This window comes from Tyto alba, unplaced genomic scaffold (genome assembly GCF_018691265.1).
Source record: "Tyto alba isolate M040663 unplaced genomic scaffold, T.alba_DEE_v4.0 Super-Scaffold_8, whole genome shotgun sequence".
Classification (NCBI taxonomy): Eukaryota; Metazoa; Chordata; class Aves; order Strigiformes; family Tytonidae; genus Tyto; species Tyto alba.
The window spans coordinates 16417632-16439842 of NW_024881329.1; the positions used below are offsets into that span (position 1 = coordinate 16417632).

Below are 22211 nucleotides of genomic sequence, written 5' to 3' on the forward strand. Positions count from 1 at the left end.
GGGATCCCTCCTTAGTGGTGCCTAAGGAGGGACTCTTCAGGGACATAAATCAAGCAAGTGAAACCAAGAATTGTTTTACTCTGCATGAAAGAAGGAACAAATTTAGCTGTTACAGAGAGGTGATGCGATTCTGAGGCTTTATTCATTTGGTCAGGTTGGACGGGGCTTTGAGCAACCTTGTCTAGTGGAAGGTGTCCCTGCCCGTAGCAGGGGGTTGAAGCCAGACAATCTTTAAGGTCCTTTGAACCCAAACTGTTCTATGATTCTATGATTTGGAAGGTATTTTGCTGTTCAAGCAACTCCACTACATCCCTTGTGGTGTGAGGTCTTCTCCAGGACAACTCCAGGCATCAGTTCAAGATATGTGGAGATAACTGCCATGTGTGTCATTATTCCTACTGTTACAGGTTGAAAATTTGTTGAATTTATAGACTTAGCATACGCTCAGTGCTGTCTTTATCAAATAAAAATAGAAGGACCAGTAAATAAAAGGCAGGGACAAGGAAAAAGAAAGAGAATAAAAAACTTCTACTCCTCTAAGTTTCTTGACACAGCAGGCTTCGATAGAACTGTCATTAGTGAGAACTACAACAGACAGGTCAAGCAAAATTACCTTTGATAGTAACTGAAATAGTGTTGTTTTCTCCAACCAGATAGCCACAGGGCAACAGCTCAGGTGTCTCTGCACTATTAGTGCGTTTGATTTCTCCAATGCTGTAGCCCAGAACACTGTCTGAATTCAGTCCTAGCTGGCTCACGGGATCCACGTGAATGATATACTCCTAGGTTGAAAAAGGGAGATGGAAGGTTAGGCAGCATTGAAATCTCTGTGACTTTGTTCTATGCTATAATAGCAATAATCACAGCAAGTTAAATATTGCTTGATACCATCAAAATCTAGTAGGAGAATTCAAGCACGCAGCAAATTGTACTCACTAACCTTGAACAACCGTCTTACAACTCCATCCAGAACATCCCACTTGGTCTTGCCACTGACCCCGATGCAGCCTATGAGGAAGGTGCGAGGCCTTGAATCCTAAATGTACAGAAATGTGAATTGAAATTAATAAATCCTAACTGTATGAGACAAATCTGTTTAATGTGTTTAATGGCTTTTTTTTTTTTCATTTTTTCTTCTTTTTTTTAAATTACAGTGCATCTTTACCACTCTATATGACGAATTCTGAATTTCTGTTCTACTAAACATTTTCTACAGTGTTGGAGTCACCAATCTAAAGGATACTTGAGTGGTCCTGATCTTATGCAAAAGGTACTTATTAATCAATCCATGAACAATTCAAAAGCCTCTGAGAGGATTACATCTTTGCAAAAAAGACAGTCTCTGAGGAAAATTCTAGGCAGAAAAGTTCAAGGCACCTACATCGTTGACACACGGTCTAGTCTAGCAATCCTGTGTTACTGATACAGTTCATGGCCAGTGCTAATGGCACCAACAAGAAACTGCAAAATAAAAAGCTACTGCGGATGAGACCATGTGACAACCTGAACTGGTGGTGTTGGCTCTCAGCAGTTCCAAGGAAGTGGAAGGGAGATGAGTGTCTTGTCTATCTATAGTAATACACCAATGAACTACTTTGCTGAAAAAAATTTAAAAAGTGTTTTGCAAATAAAAGCCTTCACAACAAACTGGATTAGAACTCCCTGGTACATTCCAAAGTCACTTATATTTCAAAGCTGGGGATGAACACGACTCACCTCCTTCCATTTCATTTCATCCTGAAAACTGACAACTATTTTGACGTGCCTGCCTCCTTCTTTCCGGGCAGAGCCATCTCCAGTGTCATCTAACAGCATGTCTGTGAACAGAAAACATCAACAGCTTCATAGCTTTATCTTAATAACAATGAAGACTATTCACCAACACGTTTATTGTAGTCACACACAACACATCTGGGCTTCATATGTCCTGAGGTAAAACACAGGAACCAGGTTTACTGACTTCCCTACCAAACATCAGTATCACTGTTAAAAAGTGAAGGTCACTGAAACTTATTAGTCTGTATTTTCCTTCCTGCAATATATCCCCTGGCAAACATACACCATTAAATGGTTTTAAACATGACTCTCCTTAGCTGAGGTCATAATTGGACAACTCTGATCTAGGGCGTAGCAGACCTTTGACGACATTTTAAAAGAAGGCTTTGTGCCAGCTCCTGACATATTTCCACACCTCAACTGTTAATAATTTTCATGTTTTCATTTTTCCATGGCTAACCAAACCAAATCTTCCAAGTGCAGGATTAAACCTGCCCACTGCCTTTCTCATTAAACTCACCAAGACTGGTTGACTCTGTGAGGTTCAAACTGTGTTGAGAGAGACCCATTGAATGTCTTGGAGAGGATGAAATGGAAACCTGAGACTGAGCCCTGCTGCAGCTGCCATGGTTTTCAGATTTCAGCCGATCATTTTCTGCTTTTAATTTTTCAATCTCACTCTTGAAAAGACAAGTCAGAAGTTAGAAGACACAGTGAAAACACACTTAAAAGACAGCAACATACGTAACTTAGGAATAAATACTAGTTTAGCAGAAATGACATTTTAATAATATTTTAATTTATTTTAATAAATTAATGATTTTAATTATTACAATGTCTGTTCCATGAAACTTTTTAAAGTATCCTAGAAAGCATAAACATGTGGGAATCCACTAATCGCTGAAATGTAGCTACACTGAGGCAGAGAGCATGGGAATATTTTAAGAGGTTGCTGACAGTCAGCACAATGTTCTCCCCATAGGTAATTAGGGTTGAAACAGTTACAGCTGCAGTTGAGGGCAGCAAAACTCATGTGTTCAAGCTGACTTTTAATGAAGGTACAAGGTTTAACACTGGGACAAAGCTAAACACAAGTTTTAGTAAGCATTCAGAAACTTAAAATTTACCTTCTTTCATATCTTTACGGTTGGCCAAGCTTTAACACATCAACACAGAAGGCAATATTTGGGGTGGTTATTTCTTACCTGCATTCTGTTCATCGCCTCCCGAAGCTGGTCAAGCTGATGAGCAGAGCTAAGAGCTTCTAGCCGAATATCAGTCAGCTTCATCTCCTTGTCTCTGAGCTCATTTCGTAATTGCATGACCGTTTCAGCTTCGCTGTCAGTGCATTCAGAAATACTGGAAGAGTTTGAAAAACAGACATTGAATGAGACCATTTGTTACTTTTCAGATGGTGCTTCTCCAGCATTTATTAGTAAATGAGGAATAAACCCCTTCTATTCTGCAGGAAGCAGGCAACAGTTTTGGCTTACTGGATTAGTGATACCATAAATCAGATATTAAATAGGTCACGGAAACATTAGACAGTAGTGAAATAAATATGTCAGAGGGTTATTTTTCTTTAATCAGCATCTGAAACAGAATTCTGGAAATCACCTACTATTGGATAGTCTTCATTTTTTTTCATGGTAGTTGCCATAAAGGACAACTTCTAAAGACAAAATCTAAATAAATTAAGGGGGTGCAGGCAGTAACAGCAGTTGGTTGAAGATTGATGAGTTTACAGACAGATTTAAAGCTCACCAGGTGTGCACAGCTGGGTGTCCCTGAACTGTTCTGGAGGGCTTTGGAACTCTACACCTTTTCAAGCACGATAAATTCCTGCTTGCTTTAAAGCACTCATGCTTAAAAAATTTTTGGTGGCATTTTTCTTCACTCTTCCCACAAAAAAAGAGATTTTGGGTGAATAACATTTCAGCACTTTTGTAAGTGTATCTATATAAAGATCAACTACACAGCTGCATGCTTTGAGAGAGATTTCACATAAAATGTCTCTTCCTCAATCAGGTTAACGAGAGATGTTTTCCCCACCAAAAAGCCAAAATACCCAAGTTTTACTTGTGCTCTAGCCTTCTCCCAGTTGAGACGTATGCACATAGCATTGTGACTGATGATAGAGGGGATCATCATTTGACAATCTTTGGGCCCTAGATTTCCAAAGCACAATTTGCTGTATTCACTAGAAACTCACTGAGTAAGGCTCAAGAGACTGGAGAAGCCTTTAAAAAAATTCACAGAGGATTATCTTCTGCTACTAACATTTCATCACTATTATATGGCTGGAAACTATTGCTATTGTTTTCACCTCTTCATGTGAAAACAAGTGATGGGCAAAGCTTCAAGTTTGGGTACTTACTCAAATGCATTTGATGTGAAATTGGGCTGGAGGCTTTGCACGACATCTGCAAGGTCGTAAGGCTGTCTGGTAATTATATGTTTCACAATACTGCCTCTGACAACTCTCTGTATTTATCCCACTCAAGTGACACAGCTACTGATAGAATTAACATAAAATCTGTTCTACAAGGTTTTCCAAGCACATTCGAAAATATGAGTTTAGACACAGAACAGTGAGGTATGGCAATTATTTAACTTTATTTCACAGGTGGCCAAAATAAAGCTTCAAGATTGCCTGTGACCTTCCCACGAACATGAAATGACTTCAGCAGCAGAGCAGAAGTCTTGACCTTAAAGTCTACATCTCATTCTCATACAAATGCAAGCAGAAGGGTATGGTTTGGTCATACAGATGAACCTCTACAATAGCTTGCTAGTACCCAAACGAATGCTTCTGCTCCTCACTCCTCTTCCCCAGCCTGCTCCTGGCTGTGCTGCTGTCATGCCCCCATGCTTATGCCAGCTCTGGCACCCATCAGTCTGATCAGACTCCTAAGCTGAGCCAACCCAGCAACCTGGGGCAAATAACCTGTTCACATGTTTATCAAATTATTTTTCATATAATTTATCATGTTTCATCTTCTCAGAGGAGCTGTCTGAGATGTAGCAGAGCCAGTGCAGGTGGCTGGAGAGGTACAGGAGAAAAGAGAAGCAGATCACCTCCATTCATCAGGCCCAAGCTGTTAGATGAGTTCAGTTGTATCACTAAACCATGCTGTCTGATTTCCAGTAAATCCTTACCTTTATCTGAATTTGTCAACTTAACTGGGAACTCATCATGGCAGATTAGTACAATATGTACTGTCTTTAGCCAACATAGAAAAGAAAATCCCAGACTTGGCCTGGCTGGTTTCATTAACAGCAAGAAATCCAATTAATTCTGCACTCCAAGGTCACCCTGGTTATGCTCTTCATAGTCAACATATTCTGCTGGGAGAGCACCCCAATGAAATACTGAATTATACTATAGTAACAATGCAATGATTTTGGGCTTCCTGGAAAATAATACAAAGGTACTGGGTTGGGAGTCAGTTTATGCATAGTCAGTTCCCTGAATATATAAATTATATTTTCTGTCCTCTGCCTGTAATCTCCTCTGCCTACAGAACATTCAGAATAGGCAGTAGTTGAAAGGGTGATCTTTGCTCATTCTTTTGGCACTATGACAGGGTTAGGGATTTTACCCAAAACACTTAACAAAACACAGCCCCCCTCTGGGAGATAATGTAAGTGATGACTGGGAGGAGGACTGAGCAGTGTCAACAGACCAGCCCTCATCTACATGACAACCATGTCTTCTGCTGTGGCCTCCTAGTGAACAGCTGGTTTTGGCTGTGCATATAGCTGAACAGCTGTTAGACTCTTGTAGTACTCATACAGATGAGCAGATGCTTAGACAGAGGAACCAAAGGGAACAGGATGGTGTAGGGTACATTTTGCCTCTTCTTGTTTCTGTAAAGTGGCTTAGAGATGTCCTGTAAAGCTAGCATGGAAAACACTGGATCTCTCCAAAGCACAGTATTTCTCCTTTCCTCTACCAATGCAGCAAGATGCCTTCCACTCCATTTCCTTTTTTAAAATTACAAAACCACTTACAGAGAGTTGGAATGTGAAGCTCTCAGCAACGGTGTTGAAACAGTGGAGTTATGGTGCGGTAGCTTTGGTGAAGAAGGTAACGATGAATCAGTCATCTCCTCAATATCTGAATGAGAAGATGCTGACTTGGGAGATTTCTTTTTACCAAAAGCTTGCTTGAAGGAGCTGCGTAACTGAAAAAAACAAGACCACAAAAGTAGGTACATCATTAAGCATGAAACCAGGCAAAAAAAAACCCCACAGAGTAAAAATTCTAACATGCAAATACTCCAAATGATACGGCCATTCTCACATATATTTTAATATGGGTAGAAAAGAATGAAAAAGCTTTTTTTCCTTAACTATTTTATGAGATTAATAAGGTCAATAGGACTGGATGTCAATGCTTCCTGTATTTAAGGTAACTATAGAGAATTCTGTTCAGTGCAACAAGCTTTACAGCAATATTGTAACAACTTGAAGCTATAATGTAACATGGCTCAGACAAGGTTAAGGATGCTGAATTGGTTAGCGATGTAAATGGAGGGGTTAGCTTTGTATCTCATAGTTTAAAGTAGGTCTTCCTTACCTCATTGACCTGCCGGAAGAAGCACAAGCAAAAGGAAGCAGGGGAAGGAAAAAAGACATGTTTTAACAGATAAAGCCAGTGATAAGGAAAGCTTTGGATTTCTAAGACAAACATGACCAATAATCAACTAAGACCAACAGTTACTTTAAAACTGGAACCCTGTATTTTCCAAAACCAGGTGTTTCAAACAACATACAGTCATTTTTGCATTACTTGAGGGAAACACCAGACCCAGATTTCTGAACTATTTAAATTATATTTTCTCCTTGGTTCAGACAGAATGTTTTGTCTAACAGCCAAGTCAAGATGTGTGTTTCCTCTCAGGAACAGGTATTTCACCAGGTAAAAAGACTGAATCTTCACTGTGTACCTGCAACTAAAAGAACCTTTTTTAATGTGACTGCCATTTTCCAAAGAATAAAAAGAATGAATATTCATGGGATTAATCTGACATTATCCCAAAGTTACAGTTCAACAGTCAGTGTTCAAGAAGTGTTTGGACAACATTTAACTTTTAGGTTGCCCTGTGTGGAGTCAAAGCTCACACTTGATGATCCTCATGGGTCCCATTCCACCTCAGGATACTTTATGAACAGCGTTTAACGCTACTGGAAATTATATGTTGTAAACTGACTGACTTAATATGAGCTGAAAGTTATTTTTCAACTAGACAAAGACTCTTATGGTGAGAAATGTTGAAAATTGGGTGTTTCAGCCCTGAATGGACAGCTGCATTGTTTCTATATATAACAAAAAGATCTTGGCTGAGAACTTCCTCGGTATTTGTGAAATAAACAATGTGTGAATCACACTCAACTTATTTATTTTTCTCAGTACATGACTGCTTTAATTTTCAATCTTCATTTTACAGCAGTGATGTACTCATTTTTAATAACAACATAAAAATACTGTCCTGTTTATTCTACTTGATGAAAACTTTACTTATTTCTCTTTGTAAGAAGGAGATGTTTCTTTAACCTTCTTTAAAAATAGTCATCCAATGAATAAGAAGTGTAGGCTGATGTGGACTAATATCTACTAGGTTACAATAACAAAGAACAGAAGCTAAAGCAAAAATTTTAAAAGTGTTTATCTTAAATAAGGCTTTATGATTACAAAAGGTTTGTGTCACAAATCAAGAGTCACTAACAATTTAAAAGTTACAGCAATTTACTTTGTCTCTAACTAATGTATAACTCAGCAGAGGAAGGATTTGAAGATGACATTGTTTTCATTCAACCAATCATTGAAAAGGCAGAGTGGAAGTACTGCTGTTACGAAGGTGCTGGCAAGGTATCAAAATGAAACCACTGGGATAAGAGAGAAATAAACCCAAGAACCTGCTCAGGAAGCTGTTTCTTACAGTTCAAGAGTTTTATAAACATTCCTAAGAGGATATTGTGCAAATAAAAATCAACCTTTTACCAGATCAAACCATATCTTATAGCTATACAGATTTATCTGTACACCCAAAAGATCCAGGGAGATTTAAATTCAGTGGAAGGAAGGGGTGGATAGCTTTACTGGTTACAATAAAGGATCTAGAGACTTTAGTTCAAACTACAATCAGACTAGGTCACTAAAGCAGTTATGATCTAATTCAAAATGGAGTTTAACATAATGTACCTTTCCTCCAGTACAGGGTACCTTGTACAGAGTATATGATGAGCAAAGAAGGAAAAACGGGAAATGAAAGGTAAGTAGTGCAAAATCTTGCAAAAGAAATGTCCATCACAGTAAATTTTTAAAGATTGTTATTTTTTTGTTGTAGAACTCCACAGTAATGTTCAAAACAGAGCTCTTAAAGTGTTTAACATGTTTACTTAAAAGAAAGCTTTACGAGCCAAAAAGAAAAAAACAGTAAGAATGATCTCTCATTGTGGATTTGTTTTACTTTAATGACAGACAATGAGTTTTCCCTAAGGGGTCAGACACCATATTACTTTTAGCCAGAACTGATCTTTGACAGCTATTTCTAATTTAAGACTGGCCTTTTGGCTGTTAAGCTAAAATTCAATTCTAGGCAGAGTCAACACAAGCATATACATCACTTACGACTCAATTAAGCCTTCAAAAGAGAGTTTACAGAGGATTTAAAGAGTGCATAGTCCTTGTGCTGACCTGTTGTATGAGGAGAGGAAGGAGGAGCCGAGAGGCTAGCTTTCACTGTGCATGTTCTGACAATTTTGTATAAACCTCATGTAATCTGTTAAAATACACTCACCCAGTTCTTCCTCTTCTTTTTCTTTGAATCGCTCTCGATGTTGCTTCCCACACTGGAGTGACTGGTAGCACTGTTAATACTGGAGACACTATCCGAAGAGTGCTGCCTTCGGATCCGCAGGTCTGTGGGTTGAGCAGCTCCAGGTCCTGGATATGAATGGTGGTGTCAAAATTATTTAAGAAATTTGATGTAAGTGTAAATTACTGGGATAAGTAAGAGAAGTGAGATAAGACAGGACTTCATTCAGGCTTTATATTGGAAATTACTGAAAACACCGAAGAAAGTAAAGCCAAGTGCTTGACAGCTGTGAAATGGGGATCTCTGCTCCTTGCTGCTTATTATCAGTGTCTAGATGGGTGAATTACTACATGCTTATAGTAAATTCAGTGAGCTCACACTGAAGGTGGAAAAGCTTTGTTAAAATGCCTTCCCATGTGCCTAACACATTCATTTACTTCTGTAGAACTGACTGCACTACTTACACAGCCATTTCAAATCCCCATATGCTACTATAACAAGTAACTAGAATATGACCATGAGACAAAGCTGATCTTGGATGGTTTCGTCAGCTGCTACCAAGAAGTCTGAAGTCCCATGGGCACTGCACCGTTGCTCAATGTAGTGTTTGTTTCTCACCTTTGCAGTTGAGCTCAGGTGTGTTGATGACTCCATTGATGGCAGCCTGGGCAGCAGCATTTTGCTTCTTCAGTAGTTCAATAGTCTTCCTTAACTCATTCAGTTCTGAGTCCTTGAATAAGAAAAAAAACCCACAGTGATACACTGGAAAATGCAGATGGTATCTAACCGCTCCAAAGAAACCATGTGTCAATCTGAGCACTAGGAATTGATAGACAATTTATGGAATATAAAAGTACAAGGAGATGAAAATGAGGTGTGGTATACCTGGGGAAGCACACCCTCAATAGGTTGATAAATAGCTTTGTTACTGTAATACACAAAGAAAGTACATGCTCTGTAACACAGAAATAATGTATATTCAAGTACACTGTCCAAAAATCCAATGTTGCTTGTCTTGCAACGATTTTTCTTGGTGTTTCTCTTGAACATGCACGTGTGTGGATGCATTGGGAAGAAATTTATTACAAAAGTACACAATACTGAAGACTTGTGTCCAAAGAAATAATTTGTAGCAATAGCCTGATGAGTTGCCACAACATCCCAGTGTGGAAAAACGAGTATTTCATACAAAAATTCTATTACATTTTACTCCATCACTACAATTGAGGAAAGCAAGGTGAACAGCATATGCAATTTCCCCCCCCCCTCCCAACTACTGAAGCAGCATGAGCAACAATACTAGAAACAGAAGTTAAGACTTCCTCAAATAGTTTTCAAGCTTGCCTTTTGTTCTGCGGTCATCGTCAGGCTCTGCAGTCTGATTGTCATGTTCCCCAGGCTCTGCTCAAATGCTGCCACCAGGTGAGCCTGAAAGTTAAACCACACAGAAGTAGTTTGTTCTCTCCCCACCAAACAAGAATATTTCTGCAGGTATTTAAATAGACCACCTACTGCACTGCATTGTTTGTTGTGTAAATGACAGAGAGAAAATAACAGTGATTAGAAAAGGTCACATGAGTAGAGCATATGTTGTGAAAATGTCTGCAAACAAATTACCAGGAACAATTTAATTGTGGAAAATTAGAAATGCCAAAGGTAACAGGCCAATTTCAAAATTTTAGAAAATGACAGTCATTTCATGTACTAGGAGCACACTATGAAATGATGCAGTTTTGGGCTATAAACCATGCCCTGCTCAGCAGCAGCTGCTACCGAATGCTTTAGAAAACACAGAAATAGGAGTAACACCGTGACCTGGCACATCAGTAGGACATTTCCTAGAGGTGGCTCCTCAGTCAGCTGCTACATCTACTTCTTTGATACCATGATTTCAATAGCCAGGACGGTTAACTCAGACATAATCTAACAGAGCAGAAAAGTTGAATTTTTTTTCCAGTTTGGAATTCTCATTTATTCTGTAAAACGTGCAATCCTACGTCCAGGATACATTGAGAACAAACACCTCCTGGGTCCCTGGGATTTAAGGTCCTTTGAAGAGCCACATCTCAAACTAATCCAGTTCATGTACTTTGCTCAGTTGTTTAAAGCTGAATGGATTTTGTGATAAATGGAAAACACATTTTGCAACTTCGTTGAAATAGAAAGACACATTAGATTCCAATTTTATTTTTTTTTTAAACTTCTCAGAGATTAAGTAACTGAGGCTTTTAAAGTATGTTTTAGGGAATACACCTTGTCACTTGAAAGTATTCCCAATACCAAAAAGGCACGGAAGGATCCCTGGCTATGTTCCCAGGATATCACAAGCAATGACATGAAAAGTCCTCCTATCACAAAATGTGGAGAGGAAAAGAAAGCAAATCCATCCATATTTCTAAACATCTCCTGCTGTTCATTTTTTAAATCAGACATATCTTTGACTTCTTATGTGGGCCATTATTAGCATGTATAAGGTTATTCTGTGATAGTTTTCAGTTACCCTCACACATTTAAGGTAACTCTTGACACAAAGTTTTTCACAAAAGGTTTAAATCTTTTCCCAAAGAATATTAAAAAAACCCAAAATGTCACTCCTATGTTTTAGGAGGATACCCTAAAAAGTAAAATAAAATAGAATACAGTAAATAAAATCTAAAGCAAGTATTTAGCTAGAGGAAAGCCAGGCAGACACTTTCCTCCAACTAGATCACTGTTTTCCTTGTGGATATTTAAAGCAAAAAGATGCTGGAAGTCAGAGAGGTGGAGATTCTCACTGTGCTACCCCAACAAGAGAACTCTGAAAGCCCAGACAGTCAGTTCCGGTGAGATACCTCCTCTGCAGAGAAGGACAAGGATGGAGACAGGACTACTGGGGCATCTCAGCCAGCCTGCCAGAGGCTTTATCAGCTGATACACCTGCATCTGTCTCAGAGACTTCTCCAATATTTGAGTGCACCGTGCTTGCAACCAAGGTCCACATACTGATTATCACCCAAAACATCCCGGTGCTTGGCCAGTTACCCTCTTTCCTTTTCCCATGAAGCCCAGAGAACCGAATGTCAATTATATTAAGGACATCAGGTAGGAATTGAAAATGACTGAGAAGCAAAAGGAAGGAAAAGTAGGTTGAGAAGATGGAAAGGAACATGCATTAGCCTTAATAATCTACAATGACCATAGAAAATAATATTTGATTTCTCTATTAAAAAGAATTCTATACACACGGCAAGTAAAATCATGTGAAACCTTTCCAAGCAGAAATGGACATTCTCTCATCTAAATATATACAGAATAGCAAAAATTTTCAGAGAGCTATTCCAGACTTACTCATCAGCAGCATACAGCTGACTTATCCTAAATAACTGTTCTCATATTCGCAGTGAAAACAAACATGAGCAGTACAATAACATGGAGATGTGCATCTCTCATTCCCATCAGCCCCTATGAAAATAAGCAGAGCTGAGACTGTGAGAAAACAGCAAAAAGTAATTTGAACCCTCACCCTACACATGTAAGAAAACCTGAATATTTATTTTAAAAACACAGAGTGCAAAGCTTCTCTTGGGGAGGATGGACAGGGAACAACAAAACTGATATCCAGGAATCCTCAACAATACTTTGCAAAAGCAAAAAAATAAATGGAGAAGTGGGACCACATGGATTAATAATGGGATACAACCCCTAATGCTTTGACCTGAACCTTAAGAAAAAATTGCTAATTCAAAATTGGACTGGGCATCTTGAAATTATTCCTATCTGGAAAGTGTTCAGTGAGCTATGGAAGAGTTATCTTCATTTCCCTGTTGGAGCAAAACCTTTTCAAATTCTTGCCCCTGATGGCCTGAGAAGCATAAAAACTGCAATGCCTATACTGGGAAATTCAGGAAAATTTAATATATTGCATGAAGAGATGAATTAAAATTTCCTAAGTTAAAAGCATTTTATTAAAAAAAATGTGTGTAAAGGAAATGTCCATGAAGCAGTGTCTTAACAAACAGTGTCTATTAGTCTTAGCTTTTTTGAGAACAGATCTGGACTTTTACAAGGAAAAAGAGGATGTTCTCTGAAAAGAGGTGGCTAGAGACTGAAATATATTACTAGGACAGTTACAGCAACATCTCTGCAGCTGACTGTTGCTGATTTAAGGACAAATAAGGGGCAGGCCCCAGTATAAGAAGTTTAAATATCACGAATAAAAAAACCTACAGAATTTTAGCAAAGTGACTGAAACAAAAATGGAATATTATCAAAATAATAAATGATGCTAACTTTTTTGGGGGAACACACTCCCCCCTAAACTAAAACCACAAAGAACAAATTACTCCAAACCAAACAAAAATGTAGAGCAGCAGCATATGTTAAAAACTATTTTCTTCAAAGACAGTGGTACTAACCACACAAATTCTTGGGCAAATTATGGCAGCTGGGGCAGGCACAGAGTAGCCTGTACTGCTCGGTACTTTCGGGGACAGGCTACTAACTCCTGTGTTGAGTAACAGCCTACTGAATCTGAACGCCACATGAAGAATGCAACACATCTAAGGCAGAGCGAGATGAGTCGCACAGCTAACAAGTTCTTTGAAGGACACAAGCTGCGTTATTTAACAACATGATAAAAAAATGTATGCAAGAGAGTCTGGTCCTGCTTTCTCAGATGTGAAAGAAGCTTCTGGATGAAAACCAACTGATGCATCCAGTCCCCTTTGTTTTTGAAAGGCAAACGTAAGATTTAATTTTTGGAAAAATTTAAAAATTTTTTCTTTTCCTCTTGGGAAAGTGACTGAGTGGTTACATGTAGTCAAAACCTTTTTATTTCACTTCGCTGCTAACTGTATTCTTGGTTTCCCTTTTCCATTTTGCAAGCTGGATGAAGCACTGTGATGCCTCCAGTGAACATCACAGTAGATTTCCCCTTGAATCCTCCTTGTAATAGGTGTTACTGCTCAGATGAAAGCTGTCCTTTCCTGTGCCAAGTTTCATATTCCACCTATTCAGAGAGCTGACGGACAGGAATGTCCTCTTCAGTAGCATGTGTTCTGATGTTTATTCACTCCCACAAACTAGGATGTCAGTATGATCTGATCTGATGACTCTTCATCTGTAGCTTATTTACTCTAGAACTGCTTATTTTTCTAGCAAGCTTCTGTTTTGGAGATTTCTGCTATCTGTGACTACAGCACAGAACACACAAGTAAACTTGCTCAGGGTCATACATAGTGTTGCCTCAACACCTTCTGGCTTCCAAGTCTTTTTTTTTCCAAGTGTCTTACATCACTTATTTATCAAATTCCTCAGAAGAAACAAGTAGAAGTATTGCCTACATTGGTTAAACTCTGTAGGCATAATGTTAAATTTATTGTTGGAGCCCCTTATGTCACTATTATCTATCATGCCATTAGCCCACATCACCATGCAACAGCAAAATATAATGCATTTCAATCCATGTTTCTACTAATTTTTATTCCTACCAATCATAACCTCCATCTGTATCTCATCCCACCGAAATGTCAAAGCAAGTCACTATTTACAAAAAATGGCCCTGTTTTCAATTATTTTCTCAAGATCTGGAGATAGTTTACGTATATATAAAGCCAAAAGCGTATTATAATTTAGTATGTAAAGTAAAGCATAACACAATTCAGTAGGACAGAGGACGTTATTTTTTAAAAGGTCCCCACATGCATGCAGTTATTTTTTTAAACACATTGGTAACGTGAACCAAATGTTATGCACCTTAAAATCTTTTTGTCACTTAGAAAAAAATAGGGTGGTAATTGGTGCATTAAATGCATTTCCTGTGAGTGTTTATTCTCAGAATTGTACTCACATTGGCAGTCAACTGAGTTGTCAGAGCTGACACTTTTTCTTGGGATGCATCCAACTCTCTTCGTAGCTTGCGAATCTATATATTTTAAGACAGTGTTTTACTGCACCATAATATGGAGAAATAAAATAGCAAGACACAAAACACAGAATGTGTTGAAAGAACATTTATGCCTGTCACACGATGTGCTCTTACCTCTGACTGGCACTTCTCTTCAGGCTATAAAATAAAAATAGAGGAAAATACATGAGGATATTACAACATAATCAGTCTGATAAATTTATCAAATTTTTCAAAATTTTTTTTTCCATTTCAAAAACTCCAATGAATTCCAGTGAATTCCCTACCTTGGATTCCCACTTCCATATTCAATCTAAAATAATCTCTTAATTTATTTATTCTTCAGAAAAAAAGAAAGCAGTCTGCTTGTACAGTACTTCTTCCTGCAGGAAGGGATTTGGGCTCCACTTCCCAGCCTGCTGACCAGCACACCTCGGAGTCTGAGCACTGGGAGGGTGAAGTCCTGGATCTGTGCATGAGGGACTGCATAAGGCTCTAATGAGCCAGGACTGCCACAGAACACGGCTGATTCTGGGCAACTCCCTTCCTCCCATGCTCTGCTCTCCATGGGAAGGAGATCACATTTTTGCATTTCAAAGTGATGTGGAAAAAAAAAAAAAATTGTTCCCACTTGAGCGCTGTCACTGTGGTGATGAAAAACTGAGGACACACAACTAGTTATCTGAGGATGCGAAGTGGATGCATTGACCATCCATTGTGGTCTGCATGATGAAACTGTGGCTCCTATGGCTTGCTTCTAACCAAAGTTATCAGCTAAAGAGAAGGATATGGTAGGAAGTTACACACTCCACTGTCCTTATGTAAACATGTCCACTACTAGCCACCATGAAAATTATACCCATCAAACCACACTATTAAGAGATGCTTGTGCTTGGGCAACAAGTACATAAATTAGAAGCTCAGAGGACTCAGGGTTATAAACTACAGCCCACAGGAAAAGGTCTGTTCTCCATCTTTCCAATATGTTATCTGTTTTGGCTTCATATGGACCTTGCCTGAGGCAAAGTCAATAAAGGCAGCATTTTCAATTTATTATCAAGGTTTTAAGGCCATGTCACATGTGTAGTCTCCTAACATGTAAAATCATGCTAAAGAACACTATGCTGGCTTGACAGACTTCACAGACAGTTATACATGATCTTCCAACAGCAAGTTCTTCCACGTACTCTTGTATCACATGATTGTTTCAGCCATGGATGTGGTAAGTGTGCAGCTGCATCATACTTGCATAACAATTTGAAATTGAAGATCGTATTTCAGAAGTAATTATTATCCACTGTTTTTTAAAAGGGTTGTTCTTTAAGAAATCCCCAGACTGTGCCCACAGTATGCCAGGAATACATATGATCTATACTATACCTTTAATCTGGCTAGCTGGGATATTAACAGCAGTGAAGCCACTGGGAATTAACCACCAGTGCCAAATACTTCTGTACAGTCTTGTACGGGCTGAAACCTGTGGTGCCCCTGGGTCACTGCCGTTAACACCCCAACCATCTAGAGAAAAACTAGGCAGGACAGGTCTGCGATACAAGGCTGGAATGACTTTGTTCAGCAAACGTTGGAGTGTTTTAGGTAGTGAAGTTCAAATCTCCTCAGATCTGCTGAGGTCCTTCGTAGCAAAACTTATTTAGCCTTGCTGTAAAATATTGACTTAAAAAAGAAATTGCTGCTTTCAGGCCATTAACGTCTGTGTTTAATGAGGATAAATATCCACAGACATCATTATGAACATAAACATTTCTTTCATAGCTAGCATTCAGAACACAATCAAGTGAAAAGCGCTTTTTTTCCCCTCCTCCTTGACTGGCAAAAATAATTAGTACAATAAGACCAGTCATTTCAATAATTTTGATTAGCAAATCCTAATTGTTCATTTTTTTATACTCACTGTTGAATAAATGGATGATGTACTGGACACCAAAGAGAGAGAAGAACCATGCACTAAAGGAAAGAAAATAAACACAATGAATTTAAATACAGTAACCACACAGTGGAATCATCACAGATCATCCTCTGTCAACTACCAGCCTACTGAAGAAATACTTTTATGAATTTCATCATCCATCATAAACTTAACTATATTACTGCACCAATAACGTACAAGTTTGAAGAATGCATGGCCAGGTAGTACACTCCATCAATTTTGATTTGGTAAAGCTGTTTTAACAACTTAATAATACTTGGTTTTTGGGGGAATGAGGTGTGGCCAAGAAGATTAAAAAGAAAAGTTTCAATGAAGATTTGTTCAGAAATGAGTATTTCTCTGGACAGCTTATCTTAAGACTCTTGCAAAAGGGCTTAATCAGCAGTAAAACAGCTGAAATGCAGAAGAGATTACAACAGTAAATCTAACTGCTTCATCTTCAGTTTTAGATGAGATTGAGGGGCCAGGTTGTTTTCTTTAAGCAGCAGACCAAGATGGAGATGTCCTAAGACCAAGATACCCAGCTCTGGTATGTAACCAGATGCTCCAGGAGAAGACGTGAAGCACCCAGGGCAGAAACCATTCTGGGGCTCTGAATGCTCCTCTGAATGCCGCTGTATCTGCCTTCTGCTGACTACAAGGGAGCAGTATCATGTGCACCCATGAGCTGAACATTCCCTATCCCTGCAGGGCTTTTTGGTCTTTCTTTAAAGTTATGACATTTCTTTAACAAGGCCCAGTTCTTTCTCTCATCAAAAAATTACCTGAGTAAAAACATGGCTATAAAACCTTTTATGGAAAAGAATATGTTTCAAGCATTTTTTGCATTTAAATACACATTTCGTAAAAGATACACACATACATTGATTCTCAAGATTGTTACCATCATCCCGGTGTTAGAACTTACGTCTAACATAATTTTATTTTTGATTATCCTATTAAAAAAACTACCTGAAGCTATATTCTTTCTGCTACTGAAAAATGCAAAATTATCTTTCCTTTATTTTTAGAAACAAAATCCATTTAACTGCAACTTTCACTCAAACTTCAGGTAACTTTATAAAAAATCATATAAAATTGTGCTAAATCACTCTTCTTCCCCCATCTAAATCCTCCAGTCAAAAAAAAGAAAGTTTAGAAAACCTGCCATTTCACTCTAATTACCTACTGCAATTCTCCTACATTCACAATAAATGGGCTTTGCTTTCCCATTGACATTATATCCTAAGGCAAGGCTGGAAAGAGAAGTAAACAAAGTCTAAGTTGGCTTCTGGAAGAATTTAAGACAATTTAAAAAAACCACAAGAAAGTAAAAAATACTCACACCCATTTGCTTTTTCTGGTTAATCATATTTTCAATTAAAATGATCTTTATAGTTAGATGTTGAGGACTGTACTGCATTAGGAACATAAAAATAACCAGTGTGAATCAGACCCAGGGTCTGTCTAACCATGTGCTCCATCTCTGGCTGCAACCACAGTGCACGTTTAGGGAAACGAATTCAAGAGGTAAATACCCAGTGATTTTTTCCCCAGGTACAGCTTTGCACCGTCTGGGAATCAACAGAGGTGGAAATTCCTGAGATGGAAACTGCAGTCAGACCTAATATTATTTTTCAGTCACTGTGACCTCTCTATCATTAACTTGCTTAATTGCTTTTGAATCTACTGACACATTTTGTCTGTAACAAAAAACTCTTCTTGTGTTTAGCAGTAGAATTCTTTGCAGTTGTTTTCGACCTGCTGCTGAATCAGTCAATAAGTTCCCTGAGTGCTTCTACACCCCTGTATTATGAGAATTAATGGACAACTGACCTCTTTATAATACACTAAATTGTGTATTATCACCTCCCTTCAGTCGTCATTTTTCCAAGCTGAGAATTCCTAATCTATTTTAACTCTCTTCATATCATAGATGCTATGCACTTAAGATCTTCTCACTTTTCTTTTTACCTGCATTTTACCCTTATGACCTCCTTTTTCAAGATGGAAAGGCCAAAGCAAAGGCACTATTGCACAAGGCCACCAACAGACTCATACAAAGAGTACAATATTATTTTCTGGTTTGACTCTCTATATTCTTCCTTTGTGCAGTTTTTACTAATGGAGATGTATTCAAAAAAGCAACCATACCAAGTGGCCAGAGGAGAAACAGATCTCCTTACAATGGATTGGGACATGCACATTTTTGAGTTAGCATCAACTGGAATTTTTAAGATCACATTGGGACTTTAAAGGAAGAAAGAAGACTCAAAATAAAAAAAGGGAAAGAACATGTAACTTTGGGAATCATATTCCTGGCCTTGTAAAACATCACTACTGCATCATTTGAATGTGTACATAATTTGCGATTTCTAGTTTCAAGGACAACTAAAGAGTTAATATTTTTTGCGCAATTTCTTTTTAAAGTATCTGCAGATGGCTACTTTAAGGCTATTTAATTAGGAGCCTGAAGGCTGTTATGCTCTTGATGTGATTCCTGTTTTTTGCAGTTAACATGCATCTGCACGTAGGCTACAAATCCAAATTGTTTTGGAGCTATTATTTTAAAGCATTACAAACACATATGCAAGCATGTATCATTTTTAATGCTAGAAAAGAAACGGTCTAGCTCTGATCAACTGCCCAAAGAGTAGGAAGAACAACAGGTATTGCAGTCAGTAGCACAAAAAGGAATAAAAATGTATAATCCAACCACAATTAATTTAATTCCTTTCTCCCTAGGAGGTTGAAGTATCAGGGTGGAGCCAGCAGCAGCACAGCTCCTGGGGCGGACTGGTGGCCAGGGGAGTGAGCAAATCGTATAGCCAAGAGACCTCTTCAGTTTTAGGCTGTGTTTTTTTCCCTGAAGTTCTGGCTAGTTTGGAGGCTGTTCCTGTTGGCACCTCTCCAGTCCTAAAACCCTTCCTACCAAAAGAATTCTGCAAGGCTGACTAACATTTCAACCTACATGCTGTGAAGTGAGAGAACATGACTGTACTTCACAGTGTGGAGATAAAAGGAAAAAAGGCTTTAAAGAATAATTCCTGGCCCTGACGGAATTAGTAAGAACTAAATGTCTTGTAATCTTATGTGCTAATAAAAAATTAAGCAGTAGATTGGTAAGCTTTATTTAACACCTGGATTTATGCGTCACTGACACTGGCTGATTGTATAAAATCAATTTGTTTGTTAACCACAAATTTAATTTCTATAATACTTTTTGATCTATTCTCTCAAGGTAAGGGTGAACGATGTATTCCTATTTTTCATCCTATTCTCTCATTCTGTGAAAGTGAATTAGATCCACGTGAAAGTGAATTAGATCCACAGTTTTGAAAGCACAGGTCAACATATATGCCATATTCAGAACCACTTGCTCACTTGTAACTTGTGATTCCCTGAGAAATAAGCAGGACCTAATAAGCAGGCTATCCCTGCCTTCTGTAGGGCCAGAAGTGACAGAAGGCCTTTAACCTGAAGACAAAAATACGGAGACTGCACCTAAACATTCACCCCATCTGGTGAAATATTATTATCCTTCTAGGCGCCAAAAATTTTGGAAAATCACAAAAGAACATCTTCATTATGTCCACTGTATGGTCAAATTACTTCCTCATATACAAAAGTGATCTTTTTCCGATGCTGTCAAGTCCACAACTTGGTAGAGTTTTCTTGGACTTCATTTTTATTACTTTTTTTTAAATGAATGAAAAGCACTTTGTAGAACATTTCACCTAACTCTTCCCTTTTTCCCTTTTTTTTTTTTTTTTTTTTTAAATGGTTCATTGTGAAACATATAATACTTATCAAATATTCTTCCAAACTAGGCTCTCTCCTGGACAAGAATTTCTGAATTATAAGAGATAGCTTAACCTCCAACATGCCAAAATGGATTTGCTAGAATCTTAAGCACACTTAAAAGACCAAGGTTACAATTTTTTTGAGGATGTCTTCAATAAAGCCTGAGTAAGTTTTGCTGGAGTAGCTCTTTCAATAAATCCAAGTGTAACACAGATGTAGTGATTTAAATTCCTTCATAGATTATATATCAGGGGAGGCTTTAGTAAGTACAGGACTGTTCATCACAGAATGGAATTCAACTGACTAACTATCCAGCAATCTCTGACTGCTCATGATCATCTAGCTTTCTGAGAGCACAGCACAAACAAAGGTTAATTCCTGTAACAACACAGTTTTCAGCCCTACAGCATTATTCTAATAGCTTTCAAGCCCTAATGAAGATCCTCAACCATGGGCCTCTAAAACACAATTAGATGTAATGGAGTTAACATTGGCAAAATTCAGTAAGGAATTATTCCTGAATCTTTCCGGAGCCATATCCAGTACTCATTTTCTACCTCTTCCAATGGCAGAAAACTGATGGGAGAACCGGTATCTTCAGGAAGGCACCCTGCAGCTCTTAAAGGCCCCTGCAAGCACTCTCGTGTGGCCCCCACACATGACTTGTTCTAGGGGAGCAGCAACAACAGGGCACCAGTATCAACACTGCTGAATAAATGCAGGTCTTCAGTAGTGGAGGAAGCAAGCCAGCAAAAGTGTGTGTGACCCGTAGCGAGAAAGTACTTAAAGCCAGCCAAGCTCCTCATCCTTGCCAGAAAGGAGATTTAAGACTCAAAGAGCGAATGCTGAAAGAGCTTCCTATGACCTTCCTGACCAGTCCCAGAGCTCACCCCACACTTGACTTCTCAAAGTGCATCAGTTGAGGGTCTTAACCCGTGCTCATAGCTACTCCTGCTACAGACATAAGGTCACTTGATCAGTAACAATCAAACGAAATATTTATTTTTAAGGTAAATGACTTTTTCTTCTCATATTTACATGGGCTTCTTTTATCAGGTATGATTACATATTTTAAAAGACAACAAGGAATTAAAAAGAGGAGCCTAGATGTTTTGAAGAACTACTCAGGTCCTTTCCTTCTGTGGAAGCTGTGTGATATCAACCCAGGACATTCAGCAGAAAGAAAAAGTAAAGACCATTTGAATACAAATTAAATACTGGAAAAATTAAATGGGATACAAACAGAAGTCTGGCTGATATAAATTATTTATACTACAAAAAGAAGTGTGGAGGCCCAGGTTCAAGAGGATAGTCCTATTCAAAGAAACACTTTAATATGCTAAATCTAAGCATGAACTAGAGTCATTTTGAGATTACTAAAAATGAAGCACAGGATGTATTTAAACAATTTATTGAACAGTGATGGTCTAGGCAGAACACTTAGAAGATGTTTAAAGTCCAGCCAGAAGGATCCATGAATGATATTCATCAGAGCAACAATAACTAGGACTAAAGTTTTATTTAACACTGAGTGCTCCCAGAGAGAACACTGTGCTCCAAAATGACCCCTATGCTGAACTGAAAAGCACCAAATTTAAACTTGGTTTATGTGAGAATTCCATCTCTGATAATTTCCAGCACCATCACATACTTCACTGACCTTCTTCAAAGCCATCACGGAAAGAGCCAGACCGGCTCATTGTTCTGCTTTTCTCATCCAGGGACATGGAGCTGTTCCTGAAGCGCGTATCGCTATAGGGGTCATAAGGACCATCCGCATTGGAAAGGCTGTGGGTCCGTAGCATGGTTGGATTTGACAGGCTCATCTGGGCTGCGGTGGTTGGGCTTGCTATGAAGTGAAGAATAAACACCAATTTATTTGCATGACCACAAATTTTAATACCTAATTTTTGTTAAACAACTAATAAACTTTTTTTTTTCTTTAAGACACAAATTTTTTATGTCATCCTCTCTAGACTTCATTATTTTTCTAAAT

General features: G+C 38.4%; 1 protein-coding gene across 7 annotated transcripts in view; it reads right to left on the bottom strand.

Annotated features, from left to right (window-relative positions):
- NAV2 (neuron navigator 2) overlaps positions 1-22211 on the bottom strand; it is a 410112-nt gene that overhangs the window by 14531 nt on the left and 373370 nt on the right. For 5 of the 7 annotated variants that reach the window (XM_033006874.2, XM_033006873.2, XM_033006869.2 and 2 more), the window contains 14 exons: positions 21876-22064; positions 16397-16449; positions 14620-14643; positions 14428-14502; positions 9945-10028; positions 9219-9330; positions 8583-8728; positions 6359-6367; positions 5791-5963; positions 2982-3135; positions 2297-2456; positions 1717-1817; positions 941-1036; positions 614-782 (listed from right to left, as the gene is read on the bottom strand). In XM_033006874.2, the coding sequence (XP_032862765.2) occupies positions 614-782; positions 941-1036; positions 1717-1817; positions 2297-2456; positions 2982-3135; positions 5791-5963; positions 6359-6367; positions 8583-8728; positions 9219-9330; positions 9945-10028; positions 14428-14502; positions 14620-14643; positions 16397-16449; positions 21876-22064 (1545 nt within the window). The remainder of the gene's footprint in view (positions 1-613; positions 783-940; positions 1037-1716; positions 1818-2296; positions 2457-2981; positions 3136-5790; positions 5964-6358; positions 6368-8582; positions 8729-9218; positions 9331-9944; positions 10029-14427; positions 14503-14619; positions 14644-16396; positions 16450-21875; positions 22065-22211) is intronic. The other 2 variants (XM_033006875.2, XM_033006871.2) reach the window with 1 other exon arrangement.